Below are 27,120 nucleotides of genomic sequence, written 5' to 3' on the forward strand. Positions count from 1 at the left end.
CAGCTTCTCTGCCCCATTCACTGAGAAGCACCCATACTGCAAGTGATGTCTGCAAAAAGGGATGCTTCCAGAGAGAGGTGACACGGCCACCAAATGCAATGCGTGGTCCTAGATGAGCCCCTGGTTTGGTTATACCAGATGCAAGGAACATTTCACAAATAGGGAACTTTAAAAATTAACTACATTCTTTAATGATTAACTACGTTGCCAGGTGTGGTAGCTCACACCTGTAATCCCAGCACTTTGGGAGGCCAAGGCGGGTGGATCATGACGTCAGAAGTTCGAGACCAGCCTCGTCAATATGGTGAAACCCCGTCTCTACTAAAATACAAAAAACTAGCCAGGTGTGGTGGCGCGTGACAGTAGTCCCAACGACTCAGGAGTCTGAGGCAGGGGAATCGCTTGAACCCGGGAGGCAGAGGTTGCAGTGAGCTGAGATTGTGCCACTGCACTCCAGCCTGGAGAAAGAGCAAGACTCTGTCTCAAAAACAAAAAAAAAAGATTAACTAGATTAACAGTGAACTTGTCACATTCTTTTCAAAAGATATTTCTAAATTTGTCTTAGACTGGAACTGTACTCAGCTAGGCCTCAGGCCCTTGAGGACATGCTAACGGAGGGAATGGCATCAGTTGCGGGGGTAGCAGCCATGGATGACGGGATTTGGGGTAATGTACCAAGCTGGGCTTGGGCTTTGCATTCCTGGCTGCCCACAGCTTCAACAGGCAAAAGTGTGCTTACATTATGTGGATTTCCGTCCCTCCATGGATTCAGAATGTCATGTCGTGCGCGCACGCTGCCCAGGGACACTGCTGCAGTGTGGTTGACCCTTTGGGAAGAACCATGGGACCATTAGTCAAACGAGGTCCTGGTGGTATTCATGGCTTATCTCTGACAATGGCAAGGGCCTGGGGACAGTCACTATAAGAAATACATTTTATATCAGAACCCAACACACACACACACACACACACACTCTCTCTCTCTCTCTCTCTTTTTCTCTCACTCACACACGCTATATATATAAAATAAAAAATATCTGAAATTTGCTACATACAGCGCACATGGGCATTTTCTGTTCTGTTTCGTTTAAAGAAGAAATGCTGGTCACATTCCTATAACCTGATTTTACAACCCACTAATGCGTTGCAAACTGATATTTGCAAAATGCTGTTCTTGATAATCCCCCAGTGCCCAGAGCTGAGAGCACCGGTTTACTCCCTATTTTATGGTCTTGCCGGAACCTCTTAAATACTGTATCCTTTATAGGCAGAAAAGAACATTATCCTAGAAGAAAAGATCCAGGTTCTCCAACAGCAGAATGAAGACCTTAAAGCAAGGATCGACCAAAACACAGTTGTCACCAGGTAGACGGGCTGGGTGTCACCTATGAAGTGGCTTTCCTCTTGAGCTTCCTTTTGTCACAACCCAGTTTCCCTCACTCTGGGCTGTGAGTCTTTCCCCATAGTCTCTTGCTGTTTCCCCCATGACCTGAAGAACAAGAACAGACCCCTGTGGCCACCTTGCCTACACCTGGCCACGAATCAGTGGGCCCCACCTTGGGGAGAAAAAAGTGAAATCAGCAGAAGTGTGCAGCAGGGTCCTCCTGTAGCACTGGGAGGGGAAGGGGGTGGGTTTTGGAAGAGATTGGGAGAGGAGGGCCAGCCGGGTGTTCCTAGGCTAAAAAGAGAGCCACCGCGGGCTGACACCCGGCTTCCAGAAATTCACCATTTCCTTCCAGGTCTTGCCTGTCTCTGTCGGGCCCTGCTCTGAGGTGCCCCAGCTTGCAAGGAAGCGTGTTCAGGCTCCTCCCTCGCACAGCGCAGTGGGGATACAGCAGGGTTTTGGGGGATAGAGCAGGGTTTTGGCTTCATCAGCTGCTCTTCCGTGAGGGCTGAGCCATCTCAGTAAGCCCCAGGCCCACGTTGAGGTCTTTGCCCCCTCACCTCAACTGGGCTCCTCAGCGTTCACCCACGGTGTGTTAGCCTTGCACATACAGCTCATGGACGTGCATACATTCACATACACTCACACAGGCACTGCGTGCTCACTCACACACACACTTGCATACTCCCACGTGTGCACACACTCATATATTCATACAATCCCTCACACCCATCCACATGCCCTCATATTTGCACTCACATTTGCACACTTGTCCTCACATGTACATCCTCACACACACATGCTCTGTACACATGCAGGAATGGACACACAGCCATTGCCCCCATAACGAAGCCTCTATTGCAGGCATCTTGTTTTCGCCTCAGAGGCACACAGGAAAGGCTGTGCTGGGGGCCGCAGGCTCCTTTGCTCCAGAAGCTGCAAAGGTGCCCTGTCAGCAGGGCATGCACAGACTTTATCCCAGGGAGGTCACTTTTCTGGACCTCAGTTTGTCCAGCTTTAAAATGCATCTGCATTTATTCCTGTGAGTTCCTCAAAGGTGCTGTCCTTCAAAATGCAACAAAGCAAGCAACTCAGATTCATTTTTGCACCCACCAGCCTTTATCAGCAAACATTAACTGAGCATCTGTTATGTGCCTGGCACCTGCTGGATGCTGGGGTTCAGCACGCAAAACCTTGGCTTCTGTCCTCCAGAGCTCGCAGCGCAGCAGGCAGACAGACCCATAGAGCAGCATTTCCAGCAGGGGAGGATGCCTCCTGTTGTGGAGGCACAAGCCTGGGGCAGGGAGGCCAGGAGAAGGTATCCCAAGTTTCCTGGCAGGCTCAGGAAGGCTGGTGGCTTGTCTCTGCCCTTGTGCTGTTGTCACTGTCAGTTGTCAACTCTGAGGCTGACTCTCCTCTCGGGGCCTCCTGGCAGTGTACCCACTCCAGCTCTCCACTTCCCTGTGTTCAGTCACTGGCCTTTGCTCTTTCCAGTGGATAGACACAGCAGTGCCTCCCCTGACCGGGCAGAGGGCCTGTGAGATGATAGATGTTGGCCAGAGAGGTTCTGGGAACAGATGTGTCATTGGGCCAAGTGGAAATCATGATTCAACCAGTGTTCTTGGTCACGGGGTCGCCCTGGTCCCTGTTCTCCTTGCAGGCATCACAGCCTCCTCTCTTTGCCCTGCACACATTGTCCCAACCTCAGGTTCAGTGTCCACCAGCATGATTGCTACTTGATTGATTGTCATTGTGCCCATGCAGACAACTGTCGGAGGAAAATGCTAACCTCCAGGAATATGTTGAGAAGGAAACCCAGGAGAAGAAGAGATTGAGCCGAACCAACGAAGAGCTGCTTTGGAAGCTCCAAACTGGGGACCCAACCAGCCCGATTAAACTCTCGCCCACATCTCCTGTTTACCGCGGCTCCTCCTCGGGGCCCTCCTCTCCGGCCAGAGTCAGCACGACTCCCAGATGACGCCACTACGCGGCCTGCGGGAGCTCCGGCTTCTCGTCCTCCTGTCTCCACCCTGAGGGAGCACTGACCCGGTGCTGCCGGAGCTGGCCCTGCACGCATGCTTCAGCAGCTGCAAATGCATCCAAGGCGCGTCCTCCTCTGATCCCCGTGTTAAGACTGCCCTGGTGTCAGCACTTAGGAATGTGTAAACGGTCAAGTCTGATGTGCAAACGTTTTACCATAGTTAGAGCCAAAAGAAAGACACTTGCAATTGTTCTTGAGCAATGAACTTTCGCTGCAGAATTTCAGGTTAGTTACCAAAAGCTCAGTTTTCAATATGCATTGAATAATCTTTGTGTACTGCACCGGTATGTGTGTATATTTAGATACACATATATACACATGCGGCGGTTCTGCATTGCATTTTTTATAACATGAAGTGCTGACATATTTTAGTGAAGGTCAGCAGTTTTCTAACTTGTGCCTAAGAATTATTGGGAAATGAAAATGCATTTCTATCTAGCTTCCCAGGAATATTTCTACCCAAAATAGAAAAAGGAAAAAAAAAAAAAGATACAGAGAAGAAGCGCCTTTCAACTCACCACCAAGTGGTACTCTCTTTACACGAACACCAGCGATTTGTGAATGGTAACTGCCTTTGGAACAGTCAATCAGCTTCTTAGTCAACATGATGTGAGGTCACTATTCTTCCATTCACGAGTTTTGATTATTGATACTCCTGTCATGAGTGGATAAGGGAGAGCCGCGGGAAACCCGAAGGGGGTTTAGCAGCTTTTCAGATGTGACTTATGACAGTGACTCATCTCCAATAGTCTTGTAAACACAAGTTTTGCATTCTTCCTAAATGGCATCTCAGACTCCATCATTAAGCTACTGTTGCACGCTCGGGAAAACATGGCCGAGCATGACCTTTGAGTGAGTGAGGATGGCCTGGGAGATGACCGCGCCCGTTTGCACTCCATCCTTCTGAAGGAAATTGCTGCTAGGGTCTGTATTTTGACCAGGCACAGAGTGGGACCGTCACGCCGGCTTTCCATGTGGTTCGCTCTGATGCGATGCTGTAGATGATCAACTCATTGAAATATGACCCTCAGGCCCCCAATTCGTAGCAGTCCCCCCTTCAATTTCGTTCTACAGTTCAACCCCTTTGCTGCACATTGAGGTGGCTCAGGGGTTCTAGCAGGGGCGTCTGGGAAAAACACCATTTTCTGTCCCAGGGGACCAGTTCTGAGCTGTGCTAGATCATCACACGACCACCCAGAAACCCACTTGCACTTCCTACTGGATGATCAGGCAGTGCTACCGCTGACCGTGCTACCATCTTAGAGCCAGAAGGTTCTCCCAGACAGAGGAGCGCAGTGAAGCAGCCAGCCAGGCGGCACCACATCTTGGACTGGCACGTGTCTCTAAAATGGTAGAATTAGGATGTAAACAGTACTCATGTAGTGGTGTGGAAGATTAGGAGCATGATACACGAAAGGAAGAAGTAGTTTTAACACATATGGTGATGATGATGCCCTTGTTTCCTTGTATGTGACAAAGACCCTGCACTATCTCTCTGAGGCCCCCCAAAATTATCCCGAGCACAGGCCTGTCTTTGAGCGTGCCCAAGATGAGAAGAACCATGAGGGGGTCCTGCAGGGGCTGGAGCCATGGAGCAGGGAAGAAACAGCCCAAGGACGAGGTCGGCTTGTCCAGGGCACGCCTACTCGGCACATGTGGCCAGCACGCAGGCAGACAGGCTCCCTGGCCCTAGCATGAGTCCAAGCTGGGCTCCCAGGCCTCAGGTACATCTCCAGCAAACCTCCAGGGGTCTTGCTCCTTCTGGGGACGTACGCAGTAAATCCACATGGAAGCACCATTTCTCTTTGCTTTAGTGGCTCTGCATGATACTGTGATACTGAGTTGGGCATTCCATTAGAGTAGATCATGCCACATTGACTAAGTACACAATTATTTATTCTTGTAGCAGGCACAACCTGCAAACACAAATTCGGTTACAGCTTAGCTGTCCGAATTAGGAACTGCTTACATAGCCGCACCTGCTAAATGCAGTTACACAGCAATACCGACTTCCGTGTGATGCTAGAACGTGGTACAGTGTGTTAGGCTGCTGTGGTCAGAGTTGTAGCATTGTTAGCACTAAGTAATTCCTCATTAGGTGGACTTTGGTGAGAGCTTTGCCCTAATTCGCCCTGACCTTGGGTACTTGGGCTAATTTCCACATGGCCCTGGCTTCATTTTTTTGTTTGTTTTTTTTGGTGGGTTTTTTTTTGTCATGGACACCCATCATGTATGGCTCTTCATCTGAGCCATGGGGTGGCAGCTGCTGTACCTCCTCCTTGATTCTTCCACCCCCCCCATGCCATCAGGATTCAATTTCTCTCCACATGGCGTCCGCCTCTGTCCCCTTCCAGGCTGGAGTGATGTTCCCACGTTTGGATGCTGCAGCCTCCACACCTGCCTCAGACAGACCCACCAGATACCACCGGTCTCTTCGTGGCGTTGGGAGATGCATGGGCAGCCTGCCCCCACCCCCGCCCCTGGCCACCACATGCTGGGACAAGGCTCTGGTTGAGCGTCAGAACAGGTGGGGATGGGGGTAGCCCTGGCTGTCATTAGTTGAATGAATGGGGTCACAACATCTTTTTTCCTGCCCCTATGGTTTGTGTTGCATATTTGTGTTTAACTCTAAAGCCTATTAAAATAAACTTGAGGGACTTTCTGTGATATCTACTTGATGTAACTGGAGACCTGTCCCTCTCAGGCTGGGGATCCCAGGCAGGGAGGCAAGCGGGGGTGTTTGCAGGCTGGACTCCTTTTTTGTGTGTGCTGGGGTCGGGTGCTCGTCCATGAAAGAAGTCTGGAGATCCCCCTTCCCAGACTCAGCAGGTCCCAGCCTTCCAGCCCGGGGGGCTTGAGCAGCCCCTCCCCTGGACTTGGGAGCTCAGTGCCTCTGCTCGGCAAGGCCAGGGTGTGCTGAGTAAGCTGGAAAGAGGACTCAAAAGGTCATTCATTCATTTCAGCCCAAAAGTGCTTGCTCCCCCCATCCTGATGGCCTTCAGTTTGGACTGCAGCCGGTTTAGCCAGCTGGCCGTTGGAGTGTCCCACAGGTGCCTGGCACTGTTAACAAGGGAGAAGAAGCCTGGGTTCACAGGTTCCCTGCAGTGGTTTGCAGGGTGTGGGGGAGTGGCTGCTATTTTAGAGAGTTCTGCAAGTCCCTCCTAAACAGTTACTGAACAGACCCTTTGTAGATGACACGCAGTTTACTTCTGGATGTCACAGGGAACACCCCAGGGCCACCTCTGGGTCATCCAGACCTCCCAGGGTATCAATGGCAATTCTTAATAATCTACCTGGCAACGTGTCCTAACCCATTTGTTTCTTTTGGGGTGTCTTGTGCGCCCTTCACTTTCATAATGACCTCCTCCCATTGTCCTTAACTCACCGTGTTCAGGGAACAAGGCAGGTGGCAGCTACTGGCACAAGCAGGAGATGAGATTGGAGCCAGCTTTCCACTGTCCATGGAGAGCGGCGTCTCCTTCCATGGCTAATTTGCAGTAGGCAGAGGAGACTCTGGAAGTCAACTCACTCACTGACCTCCTCTGTGCCAAGGAGCCTTGGAGAGCCTGACTCTCCCTGCGTGGGAGGCTTGTATCACCCTAGCAAGATGGGAGTTACGGAGTTAAGCATGGGGGGAGCCAAATGGTCGGACAGGTTTCCACCTGCGACTGGAGTCAAAGGCTGTTCTCAAAGCCATTGCTGCATCAGTGTGTACGCTTCGAGCCATGACTCTGGGATCGTGGTGAGGCTCCTGCCCACGTGAGAGCCTGTCAAACGCGCGCGCGCGCACACACACACACACACACACTCACACACACACACACACACACACACACACACACACACACACACCCCAAAGGCTGGTAGGCCATTCTGGTGGCACAGAGCGTGTTAATTCACAATTCACTTACATCTGCTAAGTGTTTTTGTTAGCCAGTCTGCATCTCTCAAACCTCTTGCCCCCAAACCAGGACAGATATCTGGTGTTTCTGACGGCCAGGCTCGGGTCACTCAATGCAGCCTGATGATGCAGGCCAATCTTCCTCGCTAAGTCGGGAATTTTTTTCCAGTGCCAACACCAGGCAGGGTGGGGATGCCCTGCAGCCCTGAGCTCAGACGGCCCTGCAGTGTGCATGTGTACAGACCTCCTGGGGGCCAATAACTCCTCCCTCTGTGGCACCCACACCACAGGCAACCAGAGAGCCCCTGCCACGCAGCCGCTGCCCCTTCATGGTGCCTTCTCGCAGGACTGCATCACCAAATTCACGCGGCAGGCACTGGGCTTCGTCCCGCGTCCCTCATGGCGGGAACAGCGCTTCTGAACCAGCCGACACTCATCAGGTGCGTTGTTTTAAGGAGAATTTAAAAGCATCCCCAATAAGTTCCCACCCAGCCACAGCTTTTTCTTCCACAGGCAGTCCCAAATCCACTGGAATTAGGTGCTGTGCCACACTGAGAGCCAAAAAGCTGTTCCCCTCATTAGCAAATACACTGCCTGTTTCATTCCCAAAGGCTCTTCTTCAAACTGCATTTCTTAAATGGCTATATTTACGGCTGGGTGGACAGGCTTCATTTGGTAAAACTGAACTGTTCCCTTTGAAGGGGGGCTGATGGGATTATCTGTAGTTGGTTCCAGCCCATCCCCTGCCCCCGCAGTCCCAGACCCTGCCCAGATCCGTGTGGTGTCTGAGCAAGGGTGGGCTGGAAGCTGGGTTTGAAAGGCAGGGCCAGCATCCCAGGTTGTGGCTCCACAGGCTTCCTTGTTGCTGTGAATGCCATTTGGGGGTAGCTTTTGATTGACCAGAGGTGCTTCATAACCAAACTGTGCAAGGGAAAACTTTCTCCAGGTGGTGCCTCTCAAGCCTCCTGCCGGGCATCGTCCCACAGGGCCTTGAGGAGCCACTGGTCAGGGTTTTCGAAGAGATGGCTCAAAGACTTGGCATGGCCTTTTCAAGCTGCCTGCGCAGCACCAAGCAGAGCCACTAGGTGGCAGTGTGGCGCTGCGGGAACTGGGGTTCACCTTGCACTTGGCTCAAAGTCATCCTCAGGGACCAGAGGTCGCCGTCCTACAGGACACCTGCAAAAATCCAGGATCAAGGCATGCTGCATGCTTATTTCCCAATTCTGGAGCCCATTGCTTTGGGACTCTGGCCCCTTTTGTGGATCCGATTCTGCATCAGCAGAACCTCCCGCAGTAATCACACCGGGCCAGAGACCACACTTATCCCGTGTCCCTGGGACATGCTGCACAGCCTTGCTTCCACACTGCGCAAGCTCTGTGGTCTGGTTTTCTCTGTGCCCAACAAACACAAACTGTGCATGGTGCTCTCAGGTGCACGTGCTCATCACATATTCCAGATCATAGGCAAGCTGGGGTCCAGAGAGCAGCTCGCTGGCCCTACTCCCCACACCGCTCCCTGAGTGTCTGCCTTCAGCACCATCCATCATCCGAAAGGTCAGACCTTCTGTTGTGGGCAGCAGATCTGCTGGTATAGCTGCTGTGAACCACTGCATCTTACTGTCTGGAAATCAAGGCCCACTTGATGGAATCTGCCTCCTGTGCAAAAAAATGGATCCTTTCTCAAAGGAGTTGAGGGAGTCAGAGAGCAACAATTACCAAAATGGTACACTCGTCACCCCAGCCCCTCTGCCCTCTGCTCCCTCCAACGGGATGGTGTGTGTGCAGGCCAGCACAGGCTGGGGTGGCAATGGGTAAGAGCGTTTTGGTGCCGGAGACCAAGTCCTTCAGCAAATGCCCGACAACTGGCAGCCTTGGAGTCGCTTTACCCCGGCAGCTTGCTTGGAAGGAAGACCTCTGTGGCCCCAAAGCCAAACAAATCTGGAGGTAATATCAGAGCATCCAAAATGGGGGCTCAAGGGATTCCCTGGTTGAGGCTCAAACTGTTGAAATGAGGATTTCATGTCCAAATGGCAGGAAAGTGAGAGGATGGGACTCAAGTCATGGGCTGTGGGGACGCAGGGCGGGATTGGAACTCTCTATGGGGCACCACCAGGTCTGGGACCCAGCAGAGACCTGCTAGGATTCTTGCGATCACACCGTGCACATGGAAGCCATAGACAGAATTTATTAGAATTTGCGGAAGCGTGAGATAATGTACCACGAAATAGTTTGATTTTATAACATAAAGTATGGTAGGAAGTTGTCAATGTACACAGTGATGTCAGCAAAAAGGCGGGGGGTGGCGCGCGGGCGGGGCAGTTTCACATTTTTTGAAAGGTGGTGGACGACAACTACACTATCCTTACAGTAAAATAAAAGCAGGAGAGACCCAGCAGAGGCCAGCCTGATTTGCAGTTAGCATCGGACTCTATGTCTAGTGTCGCAACTTTAGGAAACTATAAGAAAACTATTAGAAAAATAGAACATCAAACAAGCAAAAAAATATACAAATGTACATAATAAAAAAACACACAACTCTTAATAATGGCTCCATGTTCAGTAGAAGAAAACATTTGCTGGAGAAACCACAGCTATTCAGGTTTGATAATAAACCAACCCTCATTGGTAGCATTACCCTTAGTGCTCCTTAAACTCGTTGAAGCAGAAAGGCACAACTTAAGCAGGAAACTTATCTTAAATATATATTATAACTTCTCGAATGGGAAAATAAATCCCAAACTTAATAGTTTGTCATCAAGAAACATGAACTCATTTGCCTTGTTAATAAATTAGCAGTCTGAATGCGTCTTTCCATCCCTGCTTCCTGACCTGCTGGACACACTGGTAAATACCCTGAGAAAAATCTTCCCTAAGTTTAACCAAGGTACTCCATCTCCTGTGGGGTTTTCAGCTGGCACTCAGCACATTTGTAGAGTGATCCAGGAGAGCTCCATGGTAACTGAGCCCCGAGACGCCAGGCCCAGCCAGTCCCGATGGCAAGAGAGCGCTGTGGCTCTGAAGCACTGGCACGGAAAGATTGGATGCGAGGGACGATGATGGGTGTCGCTGACAGCTTTTGCCTTAAAAATCCATTCGACGTCATTCCTAAGCGTGATGACACATGGAGTGTAGCTTCTTGCACCACTGGATTGACAGAGCATTTCATTACTAGGACAAAGTCCACAGGAGCCTGACAGCATGCACACCTCCCTCTCCCTTAAGAGCGTTACATATCTTCCCATGACGATGGCAAACAGATATATCTTAAATTACACATAACAATTATACATGACATATATTCAGATTGGTCTGCAGGTGAACGCCGCAACCACTCTACACACAAGCCTTAAGTCGCCTCCACCCAGCAATTTCTGTGTCCTGGGAACTGGCAGAGGTATGGACACGAACATGCCTTGCATCCACTCCAGAACGCAGCTGTGCTGGCCTGGGCACAAAGGCCCCTCACTCCCTGTCTTCATGGTGTGGGTTCTTGGATGCCGACAGAGCTGTCAGCTCTTAAGAAGGAAGTGTCTGTGCAAAAATGGGATGTGTGAATCAGGAGAGAGGGGCCCCGGCACAGAGCCAAGGCAGGCTTGCTTTAGCGGTGACTCCTGGGTCAGTGTCCAAGACCTTGCCCTGTAGGCCTGGGCGGGGCCTCTATGGAGCACGTCCGCACGCTGCCCTACTGGAACTCACCACTCTGGAGGCCACACCATGTGGGACTGCAAACACCAGCCAGTTAATGCCTGCTCAGTGGCAGGGGCAAGGTGGGGAGGAGCTGGCATCCCCAGCATTTCCACGGGCCTGGAAGGTGAGCGGGCCAGGTGCCCCTCCAGCTGTGCACACGGATGTGCTGAAGGGGCAGGAGGGAGTGCATCAGGGCCCTGGCGGCTGGGATGCGTGGAGAAGCCCGCCGCCTCCACCGTCCTGCGGTCACCCCTGGACTCGCATTGGATCCTGGGCACTGTGCTACAGTCAGCACACGGGACCAGGTGGCTGGTTGCCTGATAGAGATAAAAGCCGCAGTGGAAAGAGAGCTTTTGCTGCTGCAACAACAAAACCAACAGTGGGGTGAGATCTGATCACCTCTTCATTTAGAAAAAAACATCTGGTACACAAAGCCTCGGCCAAGACGCTGTGAGCAGGTTAAGGAGGGTGGGGATGTGCGGAGGCCTGGTCGCCAGACGGTGCCCCTCCCCACCACAGAGCTGCCCTCCTGTAAGCTGGCTCCCGAGCCAGCCACCCTCAAGTCCCCTGATGCCTCTCTGGAGACCCCTTCATCCCCCTCTTCAGCAGAGGTCCTGAGGCAGGGGGCCCGGGGATCTGCTGGGTTTGCCACTTCATGAGTGTGGGCCTTTGGAGGTCATGAGCACATGCAGGGTGGTCACGGGGGTGTGGGAGACAGGAAGGGATGTTTACCCATCACAAATGGGTCTTTCCAATGTGGGTATTTGTGGCTGGTGCACAGATAAAAGTAGACACAATACTCCCTTGGCCGGTGTGCCTCTAGTAATGTGGAAGTTCTATGAAGGAAAATCCTGCCCAGCCGTGGAACTAAGAATATTCTCGTTTAGCCAAGGGAACTAAGAGATGTGAAACTATCATTTTTTTTTGCTGTGTGTATTTTTATTTCAGGGAAAGAAATGAGGGATGTGATAAGAAAAAAGTCTATTAAAATTGTGAGGCTTACTCCAAACACCATGACTTAAATCACTGCCTTCACACGCAGCAGAGAAAACCCCTGGCAACTGTACAAAAGAACTCCCCATAAAAGCACGGTGGCCAGTGAACTATTTATGCAAGGCACCCCACGTGTCCTTTCCTAACTAGGAAGACCGTCCTCTAAGGCGGGGGTGCAGGGGGATCCCATCCCTGCCTACCTGGGCGTGCTTCCGCATCGGGCTTTAAGGCTTCTGCGTGAGGAAGGCCAGACTCCCAGCTGTCAGGAGCTGGGAGCAGGGGAGACACACCCTCTCAATCTACAGAATGATCCATGGCACCCGCTCAAGTGTCAACTCTAAATAGTCTATTGCGTGATGTCTTGCACAGAAATTTCAGCCGGAAAGAAAAACTAGAGTTAAAAAAAAAAAAAAACTCTCTCTCCCACCACTTTAACTTTTCTTGGAAATTCCTTCCCTCGAGTTCTCTTTACCTATGTAGAAAATAACATGAAAAAAAAAATCAAGCAAATAACTACCAGGTCCTAGGACAAGAGATAATCAAAACCCCAACAAAATAAGTTAGTATTTATCAAAATATGTTACAGCACCAATCTACATAAATGTCAATACCTCTCTTTGGAAATCGGAGCTTTGGGCTCTTATGATGCTCCCTCTGGAACTTTCAAAATGAGATCAAAACAAAGCTTCCAGCAAGGTGAGCAGGCCTGATATGGAGGCCCAGCCCGAGGCCGCCCACCCGCCCTCTGCTGGCGAGTTCCCAAATTCTCACACTTCTCTCCGAGAATCTTCTGGCACAGGGAGAGCATAAGGGCCCTCAATTTATCACGCTTCTTTCTACCAGATTTGTGTCAAAGGGCAGACTAGGAAGAAATGGAAAGGAAACTAGTTTTGAAATCAGGATTTCCATTTCCCCTGGTGTCCAAAATGCCCACCTTCCTCCCCCTCCCCCATCAGCCTTCTGTCTCTCAATTATAGTCTCAATGGAAGTAGGGCTCCACCCGAATCCAGGTTTCCTCTGGCTTCCATCTACAAGGAGTGTGTGAAATGGTGTTGGCTGCAGGCTCTGACCCAGGCAAGACAGGCAGGGGAGGATGCTCCGGACCCTTCCACTTGCGGAGGCATGGGGTCCGCAGCATCCGGATGACGGACGCACAGAAGGGACAACAATATGCCTGGAAATCACCTCCCCGACGGCCCAAGCACCTCAGCAATACGCCAACCACAGGGGGTGATGACGTGGCCATTTCCAAGTTAACGTTACGCCCTAACTTAATCTGGTGGAGTGATTCACAATTTCATGGGCCGTGGCTTGATTTCAATTTCATCATACGTAACAAAGAAGCTGGGCAGCTCATGTCAGGGCCGGAAACACCATGACCCGACATGTCATGACCCTGGGCTGAGCTGCTACCCACCTTGAGAACCTCACAAGAGCCAACAGACTGGTTCCAAGCATGGGAGGGCAAGACTGAGTGAGCGGCGGCGACTCACAGGAAAGTTCCCAACTCTGCCGCGTGAGGACAATCCCGCCCAGATACAGTCTCACGTTCCAGTTACTCAGGACACAGCCAGTGGGGGAGACGGCAGGAGCAGCAAGAACTGGCCCAGGCCTGGAGGGCGTGGGCTGAAGGAGGTCCCTGGTTTATACACGTGCACACACACGGACAATCAGAGCCGGCCACCTCCCACCAGGCCCTAATGGGAGCGATCCCTTCTTCCTCATTTGAGAGGAACCAGCTGCCCTCAGCCCTGCTGGCCGGCCCCGGGTGGCTGCCGTGGTGTCACAGCAAAGCCCTCAGAAGCCGAGGGATGGGCCAGGTCCAGTCCTAACGACCCATCTGAACACAATGGGGAAAAACCACCTGATTCTTCTTTTTAAGTGTAATACCATCGTTTGGCTTTGCGGGTGGGGGGCTGGTGGGACGCACTGTTTTGTGGTACTCATCTTGTTGACTGCTGGGTATTTGGGGCTGAGCGGGAAGATGGTTGCTAAGGTGTGGAGTATGCAGAATTTCAACCCCAGAACAGTCCCCCGGGAGGAAGGCCTGGTCCCCAAGATAAGGGGAGAAGGTGACCTCCACTCTGCCTGAGGCTGCAGCAGCTTGGGGCTGAGCTGGTAGGAGAGGACCTGCTCTCTTTGTTCAGAGAAGTGAAGAGACACAGTGGCCAGCCGCAGCCCAGTGGCCCTGGCCAGGCAGCTGTCTGGAGGTGACCAGGGCCTGGAGAGCCAGCTGCAGAGCCGAGAGTGGGCTAGGGCTGCAGTTCAAGTAATTGCACCTTCGGCTACAGTGTGGGTGTGGGTGTGGGTGATTCCTGTTGCACTGGAGGGGGGCGTGGGGTGCTGCCACCTCCGGGGGGCGGGGCTGTGCGTCACTTGCACTGGTCCAAGTTGCCGTCAGGAGTCCTTGCTTGGTCAGCATCCAGGGACGCCTCCTCACTGTGCCACAGGCCATAGCCAAAGTAGATGATGAAGCCTGAGGGCCGACAGGAGAGACGGGCGTGAACAGAGTGCCGGCTACACCACCGCAGGCAGGGCTTGGAGCCCAGGGCAGCCCCACAGCAAACCCTCTCAGGCGGCCTGCTCCTGCCTGGCATGAGCCTGCAGCCAGCGGCCCTTGGGACCTTTCCACATCTGGAGCAGCTGCCACATGAAGGCCACTGTCTGCCTCTACATCTGGCAAAGCCCTACATTCCTCTGGATGGCCTCATGCTGCGGCGTTTCCTGAGCAGACAGAGCAGCTGGGCCAGGGCCACCAGAAGCCATTGGGTCCTTCACCTTAACCCCCTGATGCCCCCTGAGGCCACAAGAGTATCAGGAATGTGCACTATGGAGATGGGATTTCCCACAGGTGGTGCAGGTCTCCAGGCTGTCAGCCTGGACAATCCCACTGCCCCGTTTCCTCCATGCAACTGACCATCAGACTATAAGAGACACACTAGTCCTGGGAACAGACTTCACACAGGAGTCCACAGCCTGTTCCTGCACCCAGGACTCGGGTAGGTCCAGGACCTATGCTTCTAACCACCTGCCCATGTACTGTGGCCAGATGGCTCCAGGGCCACCTCGTGTGGTTGACACAGGAAAGCAGGCCTCAAAGCAAGGACTCAGCCACGCAGAACCCAGGAAAGGAGCTCAGGCTCCTGAACACGGGGACTTTACAGGGACGTTGGGAAGAGGCACCCTCTGCCTTCACCAGGCCCTGAGGAAGTGGCCACAGTGGGCTGTGAGCAGCTTTTTCTCAGAAACGCTCCAGGAGATGTCTGCCTAACTAGACATGGGCTGCACTTTGCAGAGAATGAGGACCCACCTTGGTGCCGGCAGAAAGGGGGCCGCTAAGTATTTCCTGGAGGAAAAGCACCCCTCGAGGTCCTGGAAGATGAGGCAGCAGCCATCCACCCAACAGCATGCAAACTCGGGGCTGGGAGGCTGTGAGGACATGGTCCTGAGGGGCAACGGCAAGGACCACATCCCTGGCTACCAGCACTACCACTCAGATGCTGAGAGGAAGGAAATGAGTCCCTCCCCTCCAGCCCCTGGGGTGAGATGCCCAGAGGGGTGGGACTTGGCCGGCCCTACAGGCTGCACCCTGCCCTGGTGATCTATCTCAAATGGAAGCCCCTACCCCAGTGGCATGTCCCATAGGCTCCAAAACACCGTCCTTCACAGAGAAGACGTCATCACAGAGGAGCCCATGACACCCACCCCTGCCTAGGCCTCGTACCCATACCAATCTGGTGCTGGGCAGGCCAAGGGTCCAAAAGGCACAGGCCAGACTTTCCTGTCTGGGGTGAAAATAACTGGTACCTTATCTGCAGCTGACTCATCACCTTGTTCCTGTTAATATCAAGGTCGTGTCCAACAGAATAAATAGTTTGGGCAAGAGGCAATGAAAACAAAAAGTATCTAACAGGGAGGAGAGGGCTCACAACCTACCAGGGATTCAGCGTTATCTTTGAGAAAGCTGCTGACTGCATGTGTGTCATTGTGTTATAAATCCTGAAACAAGGGAGGCCCCTGAGAGAAGCCAGGATCGTGGACGTGCTGGTGGCAGCATCACATACCTATCAGCATCCACACGGCAAACCGGACCCAGGTGCCCTGGTCCAGCTGCATCATGAGATAGACATTCACGAAGATGCTCAGGATGGGGAGCACTGGCAGGAAGGGAACCTGCAGAGACAGGAGGCGGCATCAGTCGGTGGCAGTGGCGCCAGTTCCAGCAGTTCAGTAACACTGTCTAGCAAAAGGCAGCACGCCAGACAATGATGGGGACTGTCAGGTGAGCGTGAGGAAGACAGAGTGCGTGCCCACCCCCACACCCCAACACCACCCCGCACACCCCAACACCCCCGCTTCCACACGCAAACCCAAGGGTAAATCCTAGTAGGTGGGGATTTGGTTCTAAGCTCTGAGTGGCAAAGTGGGCTCCGTTCTGATTTTTCTCTCTCATGATTCTCCTGCTAAAGAAGGGACTAGAAGATGGACCTCCATTTTACCTCTAAGGTCTGTTTTATTATTTGTGTAATCTAAACATGTAGAAGCCTTGCCTGTCTCCAAGGCTTGGAAAAGTCATGCGATCAACCTGGGCAGACATTTACAAGAAGCGTCCCACCACCGGAGAGCCACAGGAGGAGGGCTGCCTCCTTCCAGGGTCCGGTCCTCTCGGTGCCTTCAGGGCCCCTGTCCCCTAGCACCTGAACTGACCGGTAAACACCTTCGTCCGGAGCACCCGGGCCCAGCTGAGCCTGTGCAGGGCTGGGGTCTGTGTACCAGCGTTCCTTCCTTGCAACAGGCCCACTAGGCCGAGCTGCTCACCTTAAATGAGAGCTTGGTCTTGCTCTCGGGCTGCCTCCAGATGACGACCGTGACCATGGCACAGAGGAGGGCAGACCCTGCAAGCATGAAGACTGCCCACAGTGCCCCTTTGGTGAGAGCCTCTTTTCCAAGCACAGCCACAAGGCAGAAGGTGATGATGAGAACAGCTAAGGGGGAAGAAGAGACAGAGCGAGCTGCAACTCAGCCATTTCTGTTTCCCACAAGCATCTGCTGCTCTCCCCAAAACTTGGGGAGAGAGAGGCTCCATTTCCAAAGGCATCAACTACAGTTAGCACAGAGTAACTATGCCTCAGTCCAGGAGCAAGGCAGACGCTCAGCTTCTCTGGCACCTTCCCCCGACTCCAGCTCCACTGCCGAGAAACCACGCAATGCCAGCAAGCGAGGCCCCAGGGAAGGGCTAGCTCTTACCTATGAGGCTAGTTGAAATGTTCACGATTAGCCCAGAGACTTTGGAAGGCTCCACGTTTTTGGGTGAGAGTATGGTTTTCAAGGAAAACATCTCTGCCTCTGGTAAAAAACCCAGCTGGGAATCACTGGTGCTAGTCAGCTCATTTTGGTCCGCATGATCTAACTCATCGGAAGTACTGGCCATCTGGTATACCAGGTTAGGTTGCTCTGGCTGGTACCTGGGAAGAAATGTATTGTGTGACCAACCATTATCCACTTAAAGCAAAAGGGCAACCCACATTCTACAAAGTCAGTTTCTGTAAAACTACAAAGTTAGCTGCCTGGGACATGAGGTATGAAATGGGAAGGAGATAGTCAGAGGCTGCACTGCAGACTAAGAGGAGACTGGGAAGGTCACCTCCTGCTCTTGCTTCTGGAGCACATCCTCCATGGTCTGGTTCCAGGAAACAGGAACTCCACCACGAGCAACCCCGAGGAATACCCCGAGGGAAGTGGCAGTGGCCCTCAGATGCTAAAGATACTAGGCCACTTCCCACAAAACTACGGCTGTAGGGAGCTAAAAGGAAGGACAGAAATAGAAAGCAGGAACACCAGGATCCTATTTGGCACCAAGAGCCAGAGGAATGTGGCTGCAGGCTGATGGATTTGAGAAATTCTGTTTGTGTGACTTAATTGGATCAATTCATTTTTTAAACTCCAAGCACCCTGGAGTAAATCATTGTATGTGGCTGGTTGGAGGGCCGAGCCTGCAGCATGATTTCCAAGACATGAGATACCAGCCGGTGAAGCATCCGTTCTGAATGAGGTTCCTTATCTTCCCACCCAAAACGAACAGAGTGCAAATCCTTTCCACCAGCTTTGAAAAATGGAGTGCTGTATGAATTATTTTGCATATGATCAATTCTAAGAGGGAGTATAAAGATATTAACCATTTTTGCACTGATTCCCTTGTGCAACACCACTCGGTCAATTAAGAAAGTGGGGGACCTCAGAGACTATTCAGCATTGGGCCCCTTGGGAGGAATAAGGGGTCCCCAATAGTCTTAGCTGATTCTACAGATCTGCTGCTAAGGCTCAGCCTGGGTTTTATGTACATCAGCTGCTGAGCAAGTTGGACATGCAATCAATAGTCATGCAGGTGGAGATGCCTGAAGAGAAACAAGGAGGCTCTTGAGGGGAGACCAGTACTGAGTGTCTCCGTGAGCACAGGTTCTCAGGATGAATGCTGCCAGGGCTGTGCTTTGGGAGTGTGTGCTGGGGCAGGTGGGAACACCAAGGTACCAAGCCCAGGCCCAGAGCAGCTTTACTGCAACTGCAAGAGGCTTGCCTGGCCCCAACCGGGCTACAACAAGCCAACCTCGACAGTGACCCTGAACATCAACCTGGGCGCCCATGCCACACAGTGGGATTCATTCCTCCAGCCACAGTGCAACGAAGCCGCAGAAGCATCACACAGACCTGAGCTTCACAGGCCTTGGGTTTTCCTAACTCCTACCAAGGTAGCCCTCAATCCTGTCTGTCTCAAGAACTGGAACCAAGTTGCAATCAGTCTTCAAAAATTCTGATCCCTGGATCCTGGTCTAATACTTGGGCTGAGAACCTGTCTCTATCTACCCAACATTAGCCAGAAAAATGAGGGCACATGATAGAGGAGGGTGAGGGGCACCCCAACTTTTGCCAAGGACGTCTTCCTAACTTGGCTGTCAGCCTAGGTCCTACCCCTTCCTTGGCAGCTCCCAGTGGAGCTGTCACCAACCTAAAAGTTTCATCACGTAAACCATAGCTGAACTGTGAAAAGGCTATCAGGTGCCTCCATTCTGCATTTCTGTCACGAAACCCCAAAAAGCCATACATACCGTAAGACCAACACACAGGCAGCCACCAACGAGTAAGCCAGGAGGGTGCCAATGGACATGAGGTCCACCAAGTCCTTCAGGTCAAAGAGGAAGGCCATGACAGCTGGGAAGAGACAGACAGCAGGATCTGTGGATGGCCGTCTGGTTGCACTGACAAGCAGGACCACTACCACCCACCATCCAGGGCACAGAAGGGGGCTGCTTTTACTCCCACCCCCTCCCCGGCCTTCCCACAGAAAGACACAGCTTAAAGGGAAGTCAAGCTCAGGACTAAATCACAGACACAGTCCTCAACAGACGATAGTAATTGTTGACATTTGCACAGAGAATACTCTCATTCTTGTAATTTTTATGGCAACTCTGTAAGCCATTCCTACACTACAGATGGAGAAACTGACATTCACACAGGTTAGGAGACTTATCTAAGGTCACACAGCTCACAAGCATAGGTATAAGGATGTGAACTAGGTTCTTATGACTCTGAGTCCTATGTGTCTTTCTTTAGACCATGTTGACTCACAGACTCATGTGTATCCATCCATCATCCATCCCATTGATCCATCCATTCTCTATTAAACCGTTTATCTGCCCATCTTTCATTCATCCACTCACCATCCATCAATCCATCTCATCCATCTGCCCATCTTCCATCCATCTTATCCACCCATCCATCCATTCATCCATCCATCCATCCCATCCCACCCCATCCACCCATCCATCCATTCAACAACTATCCTTTCTACCCATATTCCATCATCCAGCTCCGATCAAGGCATGCCCATCATTGGATTCTAGGTATTCACCATTGAACAGGGCAGGCCACATTGCCCAGCCTTCCTTGAGTGTACTCCCTCCCAAGACACAGGCATCAGTGCACAACAGTGGGCAGTAGAGAAGGGGAAGTTCTGGCGCTCTGGGGGCACTCATAGGGGGTCCTAACCCAGGAAGATGAGCAGGAAAGCAGAGTTCTTCACATGTGAAGTCCCTTCACGTGGAAGAAACCTGAAGAGTTGTTCTCAAACAATATAGTATCAGCCCATTCACCGTGTCCCTTGCCTTTAAAATGTAATTAAAACCTGCACCCTTATTTGAATATCTTTTGTGAGTTTTGTGAGAGCATGCCTGTCTACTCATGTGGGTGTGTATGTCAAGTACTCATTAAAAAACATCTTGCCTAGATCTGCTTTGGGATATTTTCAAAACACATGGAATCAACACAAGCTAAAAAATAAACACAAAACCATTATTTCTCCACAAATATCTTTTAAGCCCCTCTAGATCACTGCAACTAAAACAAATTTAAATGGAGGATAAAACATAAAATTAAAGAGCGATGAGGGAGGACCTTCTGATAATCAGAACAGCACCCAACTGTGCATGCCACAAATGCCAACGTTCCTATTCACGGGGAACTTGAGACTAATTTCTTCCATGTGAGGTAATTTTACATAACCAAATACTTACTTCCCACTGCCGTCAAATGAAAAGGGTAAGCCTGGATTTCATGAATGGCATGTACTTTACAGTCACTTCAAAGAGCACGGTTGGATCCCCCTCTATCAGCATGGAAAAATCAAGGCCAGCCTTTAATATGATCAAATTCCGGGCAAAGCCTGAAAAAACTATTTTTGTTTCCAGATCCTTAATCCTGTAAATATACGGGTCCAATTCTGATGTATAGTGCCTTTCAATATGACCACTGTGGTCACTCTCAAGAGCATAGAATCACATAAAAGATGTTTCAAAATTTAAAGATAGGTTTGTTTTATTATATAATATTAATCCACAAAACTAAGCAGAGTTTGCTAAGGGAGTAGGTGGTAATAAAACTTAGCGAATAATTCATTCATTTAAGAAAGAAGGTCAAGTGCCTTACCAATGGCTACTGGACAAGCCGCTGCAGTGGAAACTGTGACTGATACCACATGCCCTAATTTGCCAAAAAGACCCACTGCTCTACTCAGACCCGGGAAGGAGGTTGGCCACTTTGGCATGAAAACAATCCTGGAATCTCAAGGTGGCTCCACCATCCTGAATGCATATCCTCACTTCACCTCCCTGGGCCTCCACCTCTACATCTGCACAGTAGGCTGGCGTCTTGCCTTTCGGGGCTAGGAAATGAAATTGCGAAAGGAGGAAACATAACACCACAGGTACACTGTGCACGTGAGCTTCCTTTTGGGTGCTCCTTCCCTTCATCTAGGGCCCTGGAACACCCACACAGCTCAGAGAGTTCATCACCCCACTGATTTCATCCAACAAAATGCTGATCTGACAAGGTGAAGCTCCACTGTGTCTGCTATTACGTATCAACTGAGGGGCGGTAGCTTCATCAGCAACACCCTTGATACTCCCTCGGGAAGAGGTAGCACATTTTATAAAACACTGATCATAACGGACACTTGTTTTCCAGAGAATTTATAACACGGATGCTGAATTTCCAGGTACCCACGAACTCTCCCTTGGCCTGTGTCATGCAGGAAGGTGTCAGCCTGGCCTTGACAGGGAAACGTCCAGAAATGGGGGAAAAAGATTTTGGGGGAATACTGTGTGTTCTAAGCTCTTCCCAATGAGATGAAAACCAGAGTGCAAACTCTTCGAAAATTCTATCCCATCCTCTGTCAAACTGCCTCTGACTTTTGTCAAAAGGTCAGTCACCTTTCAATAAACCAGGCTCCAAGTATAAAAACCAGGAGTTAAAAAGACCAGTTAAAATTACAGACCAGAACAATGCAAGATGTCTCCCTAGGGGTCAACGACTCAATTGTGAAAATATTTACATGTGAAATGAGTTCTAGTACTCACCAGCAATGGCACCCGAGGCTAACGTGGCGATTATTGGTGTTTTGGTCCTGTCATTGACCTTGGCCAAAAATTTAAATAGCAGTCCATCTTCAGCCATGGCATAGATAACCCGAGGCATAGGAAACATGGAACCTAGAAGACTAGATGGGGAGAGGCAAACCGCGTGAGAACCCTAGCTCATAAGGGATAAAGGCACCACATCCAGCCATGCTCGGTTTACCGTGAAGGAGGAGTCTGAGCTCACCAAGAGCTGCCATCCCTCCATGCTGTGTGAGGCCTGTGGCTAAAAGACTTGGCATTTAAAAAAATCAACCCCAGAAAGAGCACACACTGAGTATGGATTAAGGTAAAGAACAGAGAACATCTCACATACACTAGCATGAGACCCAGTACAGTCTTTACAGATGCAAAACTGTATTTATTCCTGCAATTATTTCCAGCTGAATCAAACAGAAAATACAAGCATCACTGCATTCATGAGGATTTCCCTGAGGTAAATCAATATTTACCAAATAGCTCTGTTTACACAGGCTACAAGGAAATACCAGCGGGGAAAATGTTTCTCATTAAAAGGCATTTATTCCCTTCTTCAAAGTAGCTTCTGCATTACAGCCAAACTGAGGGCCAAAATATGGTGTTCAAACAGGTGGCCTGGTCCAGTGGCCAGAGTCAGGGACAGAGAGCCAGTCCCTTGCTAAGCAGATGATGCTGAAAAGCCAGCCTCGGGTTCTTCAGGATGAAAATCTCAATAACACATGTCTTGGGGTGATGAATACTGACAACAAGGGAAAAGCCACATGATCAGGGCTGGGTTGGGTCCCGGCTCTGTTTCAAGGGTAAAGAATGCTGGCAGCCAACGTGTGTCTCCCATGGCTGTACCTGGTCTGATACAGCCTAACCCCTGCTGGTGGTTCCAACCCTAGAAGCAGCCACCACAGAAAGGCATCTCACCTGGCGGAAAGAGCACAGAGGGAGCCCACGGCCACTGCATACTTGGCGCCTTCCCAGCCCACATGCTTAAAGGCGTCGGGCAAGGGGCTGTTATTGTCCAGGCAGAAGTAGGGCATCATGAGTGTGAGGGCAGCCGACACCCCAAAGTAGGCGATAAAGCAGATCAGGAGGGATACCACGATCCCCACGGGGATGGCCTTCTGTGGGTTCTTCACCTCTTCACCTAGAAGCACCAAGGGGTCAGTAGAGGAGGGCACACAATAAGAGGCAGCACATCTGCCCACATGACACCCAAGGCTCTCAGTGCCAGGGAACCTACGCAACACGGTGAGACACCTCCCCCCCAGCGCTCGGCCCTGTGGGCACGGGGGCCTCCTGGGCTTCTGGGAGCGGAAGGGTGGTGCGCAGAAAGACACATCAGACGGCCCATGGCCCTGCGACAGTGTTCTGAGCCTGAACGTGGTGGGGCAGCAAAGGAAGAGATTTGTTTCCTTTGGCAGAGAAAATCTGGGAGGTCCACTGAAGCCTGGCTCATTCAGACCACCAGGATGACAATGTTGTGAATGGCCTCATTCCTCCCGGAAGATGCTCAGATATGAAATCAGGCCACAGTCACACGGCTATGATCCCATTCTAGCATCAGAACCTTAGCCTCATTCGAGATGCAGCTTCCATCAGGTGCTGACACTTGGGGATGTGATAATGGTTTGGGGGTGGAAGGTGTTGGTAGGAAGCTACAAATCCACACATTGCCCATGTGTAAAAGAGTGGCGACAAGACCGTGCCAGCAAAAAGGGAAATGGCAAGCCATAAGCAACACCGGCCTGTTTGCCAGGGGTGCGGGGGGACCCAGGACCGTGGTGAGCTGGCAGGCATACCTGTGGTGGCGATGCAGTCAAAGCCCACGAAGGCATAGAAGCAAGTCGCTGCCCCCGACAGGACGCCAGAGAACCCGAAGGGCATGAATCCACCAACACCGGGCTTCTCTTCTTTTGTGTCACTAGAAAAAAGGACACAAACAAAGGTCACGACACACGCTGCGCAGTCTGGCATCAGGAGCTGTGCTCACCTCCTGACAGGAGGAGAATCGGGTGGTTAGCCCTCCCTGAGTCCAGCCTCGGCATGCCACTCTGTGGGCACAGGCCTCCCTGCTGTTCATGGCCCAGGGCCAGAAGGGTACAGAGTATCGCCCTTTCCAGGAGCATTTTCTAAACAATAGCTAGGGTGGGGAGAGGTGGACACTGTGAGGCAGGGGTCCAACAGGAAATGGGGCAGAAACCAGCACGTGGCCAGTCCCACACCTTCTCCCCAGGGCCCTCGGAGGAAGGAGGCAGAGCCGCCAGCCAGTCCCGCCCCGGGTCCCATATTTACCAGTAACTCAATCTCAAAAAAAACAATTCCAGAGAAACTAAGGCTAAAATAAAAGCATACTGTCTTTGTCAGCAAAGGCATTCCTTAAGTGCCTGTATGCACAAGGTGGAGACGGGGGTCGCACAGCTTTTGCCAGGTGTGCGGGGCTCAGACACAGCCGGGCTCTGGCCCATGGGAGGGGCTCAGCACACCTTTACTAAACTGACGGATGTGAAGGCAAGAACAGTTGACAAACCCAGGAGCCCAGAGGAAGCAGGCTGTGTAAACATTCAGAAAATATGTCTGACACCCATGCCGAGACCCGATGCCCAGGTTCAGTGTGGCGCTATGGCCCCTCCCAGGGCCCCGTCTGGGGTCCTTCAAGCCCCTGTTCCCCGAAGTATGAAGCCCTGGTCTGCCTGACTCCCCCACATGCTGTGTTCCGGGGGTGAACCGTACAGTCAGTGCAGGTGGCTTCCTTGGCCACCAATGCCTGGTTAGGAGGCACACAGGCCCTGCTGGTCACCAAGTCACTCTAAGCCTTCTGCATCTGGCCCTCTGCTGCCATCTGAAAAGCAACTGCACTCCTTGTAGTTCCAAAGGGCAGCCCCTATTCCCACCACTGCATCTACCCTTTGCCAGCCACAGGGCTGCGGGCTTTCTGTCCTGTTCTGGCATCCCAGCGGCTGGCCTGGAGTCCAAGAGGACACTCACCATCCACGTCTATCCCTCCCACTCAACCATACCGACAGCTGCCCAGCTGCACAGGACAACCTGTCCTAAACCTTGTCAGCAAGAAGAGAGGAACCCTATAGGATGCTCCCAATCCTATAAACACTGACGTTCCTCAGGTTGGGTGGCAGCCCATTTGGTGAACTTTGCTTTCAGTAGGATTTACTGACTGGCTGACAGACAGACGAACAGGATGGACCCAGCTCCTTTCTAATGGGGATTAAGCCTTACTAATTCCTAGAGGATCATCACATCTGTCAGTTATGGAAACTGCCATGAAGACACTCGAAGTACACGCATGAGCAAGCTCATTTAGATGTGGGGTTCACTGTGGTTCCACAACCAGTAACAAGAGGAAACCCCCAGAAATGTACAAGTGATGGATGTCGGGAAAACTGGCCAAACAAAATCTTAGTTTGTTGTTGTTAGAGTATGACTAAAACTAGCAACCCCAGTTCAAAACCAAGCAGCCCAGGACAAACAAGTCAGCAGGGTCACGGGACAGCAACGTGCTGGAGTGGCGCTGTGCCCGCCTCATCCAAACCCACTTGCCTCCCAGGCCAGAGGCCCTGCTGACCGCCAGCTCCCACCCTCACAAACGGCTTCTGTTATACAGCAGCCTATGCTTAAGACAAAACAGGCGACAACCAAATGGCTCAGGAGGGGGAGGATAAGAACACAGGAGGAGGGGAACTCAAGAGTCAAAATGTCCTCTGGGGTCCCCACGTGGGCGGCTAGGGTGACTGGCAGGCAGTGAAAAGTCTCCTGCCTCATTCAGCTCCTATGGCATCAAGAGCTACCAACATGGCCTTACATTAAAATAAATGCATGTCCACTTTGGGAGGCCGAGAGGGGAGGATCACCTGAGGCCATAAGTTAGAGACCAGCCTGGGCAACATAGTGAGACCCCATCAGTACAAAAAAAATTTTTTTCCAATTAGCTGGGTATGTTGGCATGTGACTATAGTCCCAGCTACTTGGGAAACTGAGGTGGGAAAATTGCTTGAGCCCAGGAGTTTGAAGCTGCAGTGAGCCAAGATTGTGCCACTGCACCCCAACCTAAGCAACACAGCAAAATGTTGTCTGTAAAATAAATTTTAAAAATGAATGCTATCATGGATAGATGAGCTTTAAGCAACCATGAGGCAGAGGCACCCAGAAAGGTCCTGAAACCCCCATTTCAGGGCAAGCAGAAAGTGCAGGGAACTGCATAAACAATTAAACCCCAGAAAGAGATGAACTCACAGAGAGGACTAAGAAGGGCTGGAATGTGTCTTCCTCACGCAGACAGGTAAAGCACACACAACAGTAAAAGCGTGGAGAGAAGGAAGCAACAGAGATGGGTGAGCACAAAGAGAGGAGGCAAAACTAAAAGCATCCTTGCAGGAGAGACTGGATAACCCTCCAGCTGACGGAATCGGGTGAAGGCACATGCTGTGCTGCATCACCTGCAGAGCTGTGTGCAACCGTGAGCATCTGCAAACTGGCCCCACTGACTGTGACCCTGCCACACCTGCTCCTCATACCGCACCACTACACCTGACCTCAGGAGGGCTCGGGTGCCAAAACCTGGGGCAACCATAATAACGAACAAGGGCCTCATATAAAAAAATCTGCAGGGAATTCTAGTAAGCAAGAATGCAAGGTGCAGAACAATGTATATGGAACGCCATGTTTTGTGTAACAGAAAAGGACTATACATGGTTGCATTTGCTTGTACTTACACAGAGAGAAACTGGAAGCTTACACACACACACACACACACACACACACACACACGCACCTTAAAAAGTTTACCTGTGGGGTGGGAGATAAGGTGGATGAAGAAAGGAACACACTGCAAATCTTTTTTAAAGCATTATGATCTATGAACCATGTAGTATTTTACCTACTCAAAAAATCAAATTCAACCTTTAAGAAAAGTTTCGGTGTTACTGATGCCAGTGGCAGAGTATCAACACAAAATAACCACAGAACCCAATCTACAGAGGCGCAACCAAAACATGTAAAAGCATTTCATAATGGTCTCTTTGTAGATAATCAATAATTAACCTGTTACTTGCATGTGGCGGTTGTGTTCACTCATCATCTGGCAACTCACATGTTAAGGAGAAGGGCTACCAAGAGCCCTCACCCAGCAAATGTCACCCCGAGACAAAATAAGCCTGAGTCC

The 27,120-nt window shown here is 51.2% G+C and overlaps 2 protein-coding genes and 1 pseudogene across 12 annotated transcripts in view; 1 reads left to right on the plus strand and 2 right to left on the minus strand.

The window, feature by feature from the left end:
- Positions 1-6,092, plus strand: part of MTUS2 (microtubule associated scaffold protein 2) — a 702,116-nt gene extending 696,024 nt beyond the window's left edge. For all 5 annotated transcript variants that reach the window (XM_032294818.1, XM_032294817.1, XM_032294822.1 and 2 more), the window contains 2 exons: positions 1,268-1,365; positions 3,149-6,092. In XM_032294818.1, coding sequence (XP_032150709.1) covers positions 1,268-1,365; positions 3,149-3,362 — 312 coding nt within the window. In that variant the 3' untranslated portion in view covers positions 3,363-6,092. The remainder of the gene's footprint in view (positions 1-1,267; positions 1,366-3,148) is intronic.
- Positions 6,093-9,491: 3,399 nt separating this feature from the next.
- Positions 9,492-11,686, minus strand: LOC116562526 (annotated as a pseudogene). The gene has a single exon (XR_004273989.1). The product of XR_004273989.1 is annotated as an uncharacterized LOC116562526 (transcript).
- Positions 11,687-12,552: 866 nt separating this feature from the next.
- SLC7A1 (solute carrier family 7 member 1) overlaps positions 12,553-27,120 on the minus strand; it is a 79,799-nt gene continuing 65,231 nt past the window's right edge. For 3 of the 6 annotated variants that reach the window (XM_032294826.1, XM_032294825.1, XM_032294824.1), the window contains 8 exons: positions 23,744-23,865; positions 22,866-23,088; positions 21,915-22,054; positions 19,110-19,212; positions 17,254-17,471; positions 16,825-16,991; positions 16,071-16,179; positions 14,336-14,482 (listed from right to left, as the gene is read on the minus strand). In XM_032294826.1, coding sequence (XP_032150717.1) covers positions 14,379-14,482; positions 16,071-16,179; positions 16,825-16,991; positions 17,254-17,471; positions 19,110-19,212; positions 21,915-22,054; positions 22,866-23,088; positions 23,744-23,865 — 1,186 coding nt within the window. In that variant the 3' untranslated portion in view covers positions 14,336-14,378. Of the gene's footprint in view, positions 14,483-16,070; positions 16,180-16,824; positions 16,992-17,253; positions 17,472-19,109; positions 19,213-21,914; positions 22,055-22,865; positions 23,089-23,743; positions 23,866-27,120 lie in introns of all 6 variants that reach the window. The other 3 variants (XM_032294829.1, XM_032294828.1, XM_032294827.1) reach the window with 2 other exon arrangements.

The sequence above is a fragment of the Sapajus apella genome, unplaced genomic scaffold (assembly GCF_009761245.1).
Source record: "Sapajus apella isolate SASKATOON/1434 unplaced genomic scaffold, GSC_monkey_1.0 scaffold32, whole genome shotgun sequence".
Lineage (NCBI taxonomy): Eukaryota > Metazoa > Chordata > Mammalia > Primates > Cebidae > Sapajus > Sapajus apella.